Source organism: Malurus melanocephalus, unplaced genomic scaffold (genome assembly GCF_030028575.1).
Source record: "Malurus melanocephalus ecotype Western Australia unplaced genomic scaffold, MMel_1.1 scaffold_69, whole genome shotgun sequence".
Classification (NCBI taxonomy): Eukaryota; Metazoa; Chordata; class Aves; order Passeriformes; family Maluridae; genus Malurus; species Malurus melanocephalus.
This window is the reverse complement of record NW_026623301.1, coordinates 1,657,167-1,666,747: the sequence shown is the minus strand read 5'-3', so window position 1 is coordinate 1,666,747 and position 9,581 is coordinate 1,657,167. Positions and strand designations below refer to the sequence as shown.

Here is a 9,581-nt window from a genome sequence, read left to right as displayed (position 1 = left end):
CCTTCCCTCATTATTACCTGCGCAGGTTAAGACTGTCAAGTTCTTGTGTCTCCAGCCCCTCAGCTCCATGTCCTCCCAYTAGAGCATTCTTTGGAAACCCCAAAAGGCCACATCTTTCCTTACAGCCATCCTTCACGCAATCCCAGCTGTGAGCTGTGCAAGGGGAAGCTCCTCTGCAGCCATCCTAAGTGAAACCCCGCTCCATCTAACCTGCCCTGGGCAGGCTGCCTACACATGCTGCTGCCATTTCAACCTAGACCTGAGATAATTTTAGCATAGGAAGTAATGYAAAAGTGGGTCTTTATTGGAGCTCCAGGGGCAGTCATGGAATATCTACAAAAGCCCACCCCCACAGTGCCCAGCACAGATGGACAACTGCCCAAGAAGCTCTTTGTATAATGAAAGAAATGTAATCTTACATTCCGCCAAAAGTGGCACGAAAAATTATCAGTGGAGGCCCTACAAGGCACCCAGACTCCCTGCCATCATATTTACCAAACCARCCTCAGTAATAACACCTCTGGTGCTTCCCTCTGTGCCATGCACCTGTTTCTCACAATTTTAGCTTCCTGAAGCACTGTCATTCTGACTACAGTCAAAATTATTTCTCTAAACTTAGGAGCTTGTTTATTTTTTTTCCTAAATGCTCTCAAAGACTAATTTTCTGCAAAATACTCAGAAAACACAGCTTGAGAAGCAAAATTCAGGTGGGTTTAATGGTGACTCCAGCTGTGCCTCATTTTAAAGCGATTGTTTATTCAACAGAATCAGTGCAAAGGAGAATTAACTCAAGTTACCAAATATTTTAATGTTGTGGTCCGAAAAAGTGGCAGTTTAGGAGAGTAACACTGCTGGAACTTGGACTTTTACTTGCCTAACCTTAAAAGCCATGGAATTTSTCATATCATCTGCTGTCAGAGGAGACAAAACAAAAATAACTTACGCACCTTTGCAGGGTATTCCACATATTTCTAAACCTGAAAGAACCAGAACTTTCAGGGGAAGCGTAGGAAATGGAGTAGCCCACACACAGAATGGTGTGAAGTAAATAATCAGCCTTGCCAGCAGCAAGCAAAAACCTCCTGTCATACTTGACACTTGCCTACTGCCTGTCCTTCCCCCTTTCCCCAACACTGGAAGTGCCAAATTGCTTTGTCAAACTTCCCACACACCACCGAGCAAAGAACCAGATCTATAAAATCTCACAGATCACTACATGSTACCACAGTGAATTCCCTGGAATTTCACTTGGGTCTGCCTGGATTTAACTCTAGCACTTCCACTCAAACCTAGCACTAAGCTTCCTCCTGACTGACCCTCTCATAATGCAGTCCAAGGACATTCTCTACTCTTGTCAATATTTAAAAAGAAAAAAGACATCTTGGGAAAAGCCAATCATTCCAATATCCAAGCAGGCTTTTGCACTGTTATCAGGAGCATGGCCACACAGCTGATTTGCCATTTGGACAGGACAAGCAGGTAGGAAACCCCAGCAGAGGGGATGGGACTAGGCAAGCTTCTGACATGGGTTCCAGCTGCCTGTCACCACTACTGCTCTGGAGATGTCACCTCCTCTGTGGTGCAAGCAACACCCATATCTGTGCTCTCTGAAGGAGAGGAACACACAAGGAAGAAAAATGTAGCAAACCAGTAGCCAGCAAATGTGTTAGCATTTGTCCAGAATCTTGTGTGGGTGAGGTGACTGTAGTGACCTCCCACTGCTGGCTCCCATGTGGAAAAACAGACCCAGGGTCCCTGCAGCAGCAGCTTGACTCTTGTGAAAACTCTTGGTACAAGCAAGGAAGGGTTTGGTTTGTGACCTACCTTTGCCAAGGGAAGTCCCTCACAGAAGAACCATTTTTATTGGAGCACTACTCCAGCATTTTGTGTCAAGTCGTAGGTCTCAGAAACCACCACTGGCTCATGAATTGTCCCAGGACAAGCACAGCACTGCCCTGTCCCAGAAAAATAAGCTGAATTCTGGGAGTAAGCTGAACTGGAGGGTCAGTGTCCCTTTTATTTTATGTCATAACAATGAATATTTAGAAGATAAATAAATCATTTTTCTCTGTTTAGAAAAACCTTCTGAGGTTCCAGTGGTACTTTGGGTTGATGATGATGAAAGATGACAGGCACAGATTTTCACTTACAGAAAGGGAACATGGGTAACTCACATTTTCTAAACTCTTGACAAGTAACTCACCTGATGACACAGAACAAACAAATCAAGCCATCTGYACCAATCTCACATGAACAAAAATATGAGATACAAAGGATTTCACAAAGAGCCAAGCGTCTSGAGCCATTTTAATATCGGACATTTTTTCTTAGGAGCTTTAAGCATCTCCAGCTCTTTTATCTAATATTCTTACAAGGCATCTTAAAACACTCTATATTAGAGAATGCTATCTGAATGCACCCTCCAGCATCCTCAAAGGATTGCTCCAGTTCAGCATCTGCTTAAAACACTAAGCCTCCTCGCCTGCCTTTTTTTTCCCCCTCCTGCTTGGGGCTAGTGAGTCTGCTTGTTTCTCTAAAAGAGCAACATGCTTCTCAAAATGCCTTAGGTATTGGAGAGACCCTTCAGTCCACCCTCAACTACTCATGATTACAGTTCTACCTCTGGTTCACTCATCAGTCAAGAAAGAGGASATCAAAAAAGACGTTTCCTTATTTTCTGTCAGAACATCATTCAGCCTAAGAACACTTTTGCAGAATAAGATGATTCACCGAGATTAAATTGTGTGCTTATTTTCAGAAGTTACCAATCCATCTTCCCAGAAGCTGCCAGCACAGTCCTYCTCCCTTTCATCTGAAGAGAAGCCYTCTGCAATAAGCATGCAAYTCTTCTGGTTAGGTTTCAGAGCTTCTGCTCCACTTCCATACCCTTYTGATCTCTCAAACTGTTGACTTTGCCCTTTTTGGCAACTTTTCCACTCCATGGTGATTCTGCTCTCAAACTCTTGCTCCACTTCTGGCCCCTCCTTGGCCCTGCTCTCACCTTCAGCCTTCCTCAGATACTGCTTTCCATCTACTTCAATTTCAGAAGGTCAAAACTTAGCCCCTTGCTGATCTTTCATGTGCTTTCTTCCTCTGTCCTATGGTCCTGTGAGCAACATCCACCTCAGTATTCCAACCCACAGAGCTGGTTCACATTAATGCTACTGATGCTGCTACCCAAGCCACAAACAAAATGAACCCTTGGTGTGCCTGCTTCCTGCTCACAACACACCCTTTTCCCTCTCACTGGCAAACGCACTCCTTACTTTGACCAGTAACTAGTGGTCAGTTTGGAAATACTTCCTTATACCCAACACATATGGGTTCATTTTGTATTCCCATGTATGATTTACTCTGTGACTCAAACAAAAGAGAATTTTTTTTCTGCCATTTGAGTGGTTATGGCTTTCTTCCTCCCAAAAGTAGTATCAATAAAATCAAAATAATAAAAAAACGCAAGCATCTGTAACAGCATCTGTAACTGTCTGCCTGGAGACAGCTAATGAATGATATCATCACATGGTTACACTCCCTCTCAAAAATGCCAGCATTCCCACAGCCCCATGGAAAGCAGCTAATAGGGGAATATGTCCATGCTTTCAATTATCTTCAACTGCTTTACATCACTTGCTGCTCCAGAAACAATTTMATAATTTGTAGTAAAAAACTAAAATGGAAGTTTTCATATGTCAACAYATTCCATTTCATTTGTGTTCCACTCTAAATAGTGGGACCAGGYTGGTGTTTCTCACCTGTGAGCTCTCACTCAATCCACTTGTGCTTTGTCTCTAAACACTGGACTGCCCTGAGGAATGGGGTTCTCAAACACAGCAAAAGGACAGAGCACTGACTCTGAAGACTGCAATTCTTTGCACAAGAATGCACAGAACTCCTGGCTTAAAAACAGTGGTTTGCATGGAGCCTGGTTARCGTGTCATAAAATGCAACCTTTCCACTTTTAGTTTAACACATTTTATGTAGTAAGAACCTAATAAAGAAGTTACCTCTTGCTTTGTTCTAGGTCTTTGTGTGACAGATCGCTTTTTCAAGGCGAAATCCCCACCTATGTCAATGAATTCCAGCACTCCTGGTGGAGCTGCTGAGATAYGCTTGAGGTAGCCCAACATGGAAACATGGCAAGGAAGAGCAAAATCAAATACAGGCCTGGTCAGAAACACTATGGACATGAAAAGGAGTGAGCAGGGGGTGAGCACTCCCACTGGAGTAACAGGATTTTCTAAGATGTCTCCAAATGTCACGCACATTCTGATGCCACCAGTAGGAAAAACAAAGACACCACCAGGTCCCCAAGGCACGAGAAGGCTGGAACATGTTCACAGGGATTACCATGACAGGTGCAGGATATCAGTGCCTGGAAATCCCYACAGTGAGACATTTGTATCCTACACCTAACAGCAAAACATAATTTGGACCTACCAGCAGATGGTGTTTTCTAAAGGATAAAGCCAGCTGTTTTCATTAAAGTGGGTCTCTGACAAGATGGAGGCAACAATTTATGCTAAGATTTTTCACTAAGGACTTTTAAGCGGTTTTAAAATACAAACCTAAAAACTGTCTTGGCTTTCCAAYTGGCTTAACTTTTYGTAGAATGCACCCATTTATACACARCATTTCTGACAGAARGAATTTGAAGAATGCAGCATGGTGGCAATGTAGTAGCTCATTAGCTCTGTAGAAAAAGTTTCTCCAAGTTTGACTTCTGGTCAGTGCACAACATTCAGGATACAAAAATACTSTGGTGAAGGGCCTGTCTTTCACTTCAGCTATAATAAAAGAGATCCCCTACACTTCAGCTATAATAAACCACACRAAAACCAGAGAGAGAGGGACAGAAAGAGAGAGAGATGGCAGATACACTGAGAATCTGCAGCGTAGATAATCAAACCCTTTATTGTCTAAGTTACATTAGACTTGCAACACCATAAAAACCTGTTAAGAAGAAGAAACAGTAGATTGGTAGAGGTAGTAGAAAGTCCCTGTAACAGTCATAAAAGGGCTTTACAGGAGTGTGTCATGCCAAAAAAACTTATCATGTTGCTTTAAAGAGCTGATCAAAGCCCATTTGACTAAATAAATAAGAACACAATTCATTTTAAATACTATGGTCTAACTAAAATAACAAATCAATACAATACAATGATAAAAAAACCCAGAAATTATGGGATTCACTTCCAAAAACAGATGGTCCTTTAGGTTGGTTTTCCCCAACCTACTCTTACTTCTTGTTTAATTAAGTGAAAATCTCACTTCTGTGCTATACACAGCATATAATTATTTAAAGTGATTTCCCCTACTGTTGTTCTTCATGAAGCTATGTTATGATTGTAAACTTTTCTGATTAGTACCCTGGTAATGGCAGTGACAGCACTAGCTTCTCTGTCAAGGATTCAGGAAGAAAATTCCAGAAAGAAGGTTTTGGCTCTAAATATTATCTCCAATTTTCTAGTTCAGCTTACCAAAACAAAATACAATTTWAAAAAAAAGAGAGAAATCACAAATGTACACTACACTTTYGTACCATTTTGGGTGTAGAAGAGTTTTTAATAACTAAACCACAAACAAATAGGTTAAGCAACTAGCTTTTGTGCATTCCTCAACTGTCACCATTACTTTCTCTCATGGAAAAAATCAATCAGAAAAGCAACCAAACAAAAGAAAAAAGGAAATCAACCAAAAAAATCAAAGAGAAAGCTAGTGCAAACCCAAAATGATAATCATTAAGAAACACAGCAAAATATTTAATTTTTTCTTTTTTTCTCTTTTTTTTTTTTTTGGTGTACAATGGAATGTGTCTATGCGACCTCCCCTCAAAATAACTTCACAGAACAGTTAATTACAGTCACTTTTAAGTACTTGCACAGACATTCCTAACTACACCGAGACTTACAGAGAATTCTGGTTTACATCTCGTGTAATAGAATAAGGAAAATCTAGTTTAAAAAAAATACATAAGAAAGTTAATTTGCATTGTTGYCAAGTGTTGCAAAGTAACAAAACCTGTCAAGTAAAACAAGTAAACAAGTAATATCCAGACCAAATTACTGACTAGATCTTTTTTAAAAAAGCAACCCCCCCCGCCGACAGAAACTGTTAGAACAGAAAGATCATGTTTTAAGGTTTTTTCCGTTGTTTTTTTTTTTTTTAAACAAACCTTTTGTCAGAAGCCCATTTCTACAAAAACAGCACTATTCCATTACTGTATTAAGTAAACTGTGGTCTCACCTGTATTAAAGGTTAGCATCATTTCTGTACATGTAAAATTATTGCTTTTTTTGAAAAATATATTTAGCATGCTAGTTGTTTTTTTTTTTCTCCATTTCCTGCCTTTACAAAATGTTACAATTAAAAAAAAAACCTAGTAAAGCTTTTGCAAAAATTTTCACAGAACATTTTCTTTCAAGGCAGCAGTAACTTTTGATAATGCATAAAATTATATGTGCAAAATCTGAAACTCTCAGAAATATTACCATCACACATAGTGTCACAGCAATAAGGAAAGAAAATATTTATATCTGTGGAATACATTTTTAATTGCTTACACTGCATGGTTTAACAACCTGTTATGTGCCACAACCCCACCTTGAAAACTTGCAGTTAAAGAGTTACTGTAGAAGAGGTATATAAAGCTTTTTTTTTCTTTTTTTCCTAACWCCACCAGTGATCACCAAGTACAAGACATGACACATTTATATGAACATTAACCTGCCACCACAAAAGAAGTTTCTCATCTTTCCAGAACGTCAGCGGGCCCAAGGAGGAGCGGCAGCTGGTCTGCTGAACCAAGTGCAGGAGCAGAGAGCACCTTATGGCCTCAGGGCTGCCTGAATTCGTTCAGTGACACCTTTTCTCTTCTAAACAGACAGATCAGTGGTGTTAGACAGCTGAATGTTTTATTGTTTCCTTTTTTTTTTTTCATTTAATGAAGACTTCCTTTGTGACCAGGTTGAAGAAAGTAGCCCTGTTACAAAAAAAAAAAAAAGGGTCCTGAGAGTAAAACACAGAAGCCTGTTTTTTTCTCTTAGTGTTCAACTAGCTTTTCTTTTCCAAAGCAGAATAGAAGCTTTTCTCTGGAAGTGTTTCGATTTCCATATTCACATACTATTAATGGTGCACAGTCAAGAGCAAGAGCACTAGAAATGCAAGTGGTCCCCAAACTGTAATGAAACAAACCATTGCAGAATGACGGTCTTTCTCTTTAGTCCCTTTAATCCTTCATCAAGCATTGCTTTGTCAGCACCGAATGCCACCTCTTCACCGCACCCCCCATTCTTCCTCTCTCTGTTGTTTTTTTTTTTTAATTTGCTTTTCAGCATGACAGGCAGTGGCAGTTTCATTAATTAATACTTCTCSAGCCCTCGAATGCACTGCTGTTTTTCAAATGTATCAAATAGTCATTGTGAGCATCAGGGAGGTTTTTGTTACAGTGCTTAACTTCTTCATGCTGTCCAAATCACATAAAGTTTAATTTTTCCAGTGTCTCAAACTTCTTTTGATTAATATAGATGCCTCGTGCCGCCACAGCGCTTGCCAACTCCACTGTTTATTATAAAGGAAATAAGGAACCATGGGACTGATTAGTACGTCAATTTATATATATCTTGTGTAGCATCTTCATTTATTTTAGGATGATTAACAGCGCGGAGGCACCCCCCTCCTGGCAGAGCTCCGCTTCCAGCCTGGCGCGGCAGCTCCGGGTGCGGTGGCGGCTGGCAGGGGATGCTCTGGAGCGCGGGGGCTGCCGGGGCTCCTCCGCCCGGGATCTAGGTCCCCTTCCGGAGATGCAGCGTGTGGGTGACCTCTGCGCCGCCGTGGTCTCTCCCCTGCAAGAAGGACAACACGGGCTAAAGGTCATTGTCGCCCCCGCTCCCGGGCAGGAGCCTGCGGCGAGTTCTACCGGCATTCGTTACCCTTTATTAGCATCATGCACATTCATCTTTGCCCGCCACGTGAGAACACTTTGGGGGGTTTTTTAAAAACATCACCACCAAGAGCAAAGCGTGTCAGGCCCATAGAAAGTCCCCAATGAACCAGAACAACAAGTAACAGGTTCTGGTGGAGCAGTTCAGAGAAGGCTGAGAAYAAGGAGGGAAAGAAGAGGCCTCCAAAAAGTGGAGTTTTGTGCCAGCCAAAAAGGATAACTAGATCAGTGCTTTAAAAAGGCTGAAGTTTGAGGTCACAGAGGCAGTTAAATGAAGAAAAATTGAATTCTTGTGCAGGTCTGTCAAATGCTAAGGCGGCTTTTTCCCCCCTTGTCATCTTCCTTTTATTTTCTTAGCTAATTTTCATGAATAATTACCACATTGAAAAAAAATAGCAGGGATATTCTAAAATCAAGTGAAATTAAAGATAACATCATGAATAAGTGGGAGCCTGCAGCTCCCAAGAAAAGCTTTAAAATGACATTTAGAGCATCACTGTCGGAACAATGCAGTTTACAATCCTGATCCTAAAACAACATGGCAAGATTAATCTTACATAAATGCATTATCCTTAAGCTAAAGTCTTGATGAAGTGAAACAGACCATTTTAAATTAATGCAACATAAAATACGGCACCCATGTAAAATCCAAGCAAGTTTCAAGCTGTGCCTATGGCAGCCCTCGAAATAGCTAAAGAAAGCCCAGCTCTGGTTGACATAATGTATTAAGTGCATCTCTTTTGTTAATAGATTTAGAAAATTCCTAATTAAACCTGGCCCGAGATTCATGACATTTACCAGTCAAAGTTTGTATTTAAGTCGGAAAGATTTGCAACAAAATTAAAGAAAAAAAAAGCTGCTGTATAGAGCGCAGTATATTTGAAATGTAGGAAACAGTAACTGAATGAGAGATGTGATAAAACTTCCTTAGTTGGATGCTGAATTTCCCGCAGTAAACTAAGAAAGATGCTTTACATTTTTGCGCGGCTGCATCATGCCTGAGAGACACAGTCACAATTCCAGGAGGAGGCATTCATCACTGGAACGCCTCGTATCGAACCAGCTCCACATACACGGGGGAGCGCGGCAGAGCTTCGTGGAGCTGGAGAGGAGGGAGGGAGGGGAAGGGATGGCAGGCAGCTTGCCCCACTTTCCCTGGGCAGGAACTGGAAAAAGGGTGTAATTAGGGGTGCTCTTTTGAGATGGACAGCCTGCAAGGTGGTGAAGCTGTGCCCTGCATGTCATGGGCCACACAGCACAAGGGATGTGGAAAGAGGACAATCCATCCTCCCACACCTGCAAGGACAGTGCAGGGGGGCTGGAGGGTGGCTGAGCCCCTCAGGCAATGCTGTGCTCCCAGGTTCACCAGGGAACAGCACCCGAGTTTCACGTGTGCCAACACCCACCCAGGGGCTCACCCCCTGTACTCACACTATCCCAAGGTATGGTCGGATTTGGATCCAGCTGATACATAGTTGAAATTAATTCTTCCTGAAATAAAATATTATCCCTTTTAAAAAGTAGGCTTTCCTCACTTTCAGTGGAAAGCAGCAGGTCTTTATGTGAAACCTACAGCTTCCATGCCAAAAGCTGTAGGTTTCAYGTTGCAACTCACAGCACAGCAGCTTCCAGGGCTTGTCCC

The 9,581-nt window shown here is 41.6% G+C and overlaps 1 protein-coding gene across 3 annotated transcripts in view; it reads right to left on the bottom strand.

The window, feature by feature from the left end:
- Window positions 1–7,704: 7,704 nt before the first annotated feature.
- Window positions 7,705–9,581, bottom strand: part of ZNF516 (zinc finger protein 516) — a 98,027-nt gene continuing 96,150 nt past the window's right edge. The window contains exons 6-7 of one of the 3 annotated variants that reach the window (XM_057366634.1): window positions 9,371–9,430; window positions 7,705–7,841 (exon numbers count right to left, since the gene is read on the bottom strand). In XM_057366634.1, the coding sequence (XP_057222617.1) occupies window positions 7,782–7,841; window positions 9,371–9,430 (120 nt within the window). In that variant the 3' untranslated portion in view covers window positions 7,705–7,781. Of the gene's footprint in view, window positions 7,863–9,370; window positions 9,431–9,581 lie in introns of all 3 variants that reach the window. The other 2 variants (XM_057366635.1, XM_057366636.1) reach the window with 2 other exon arrangements.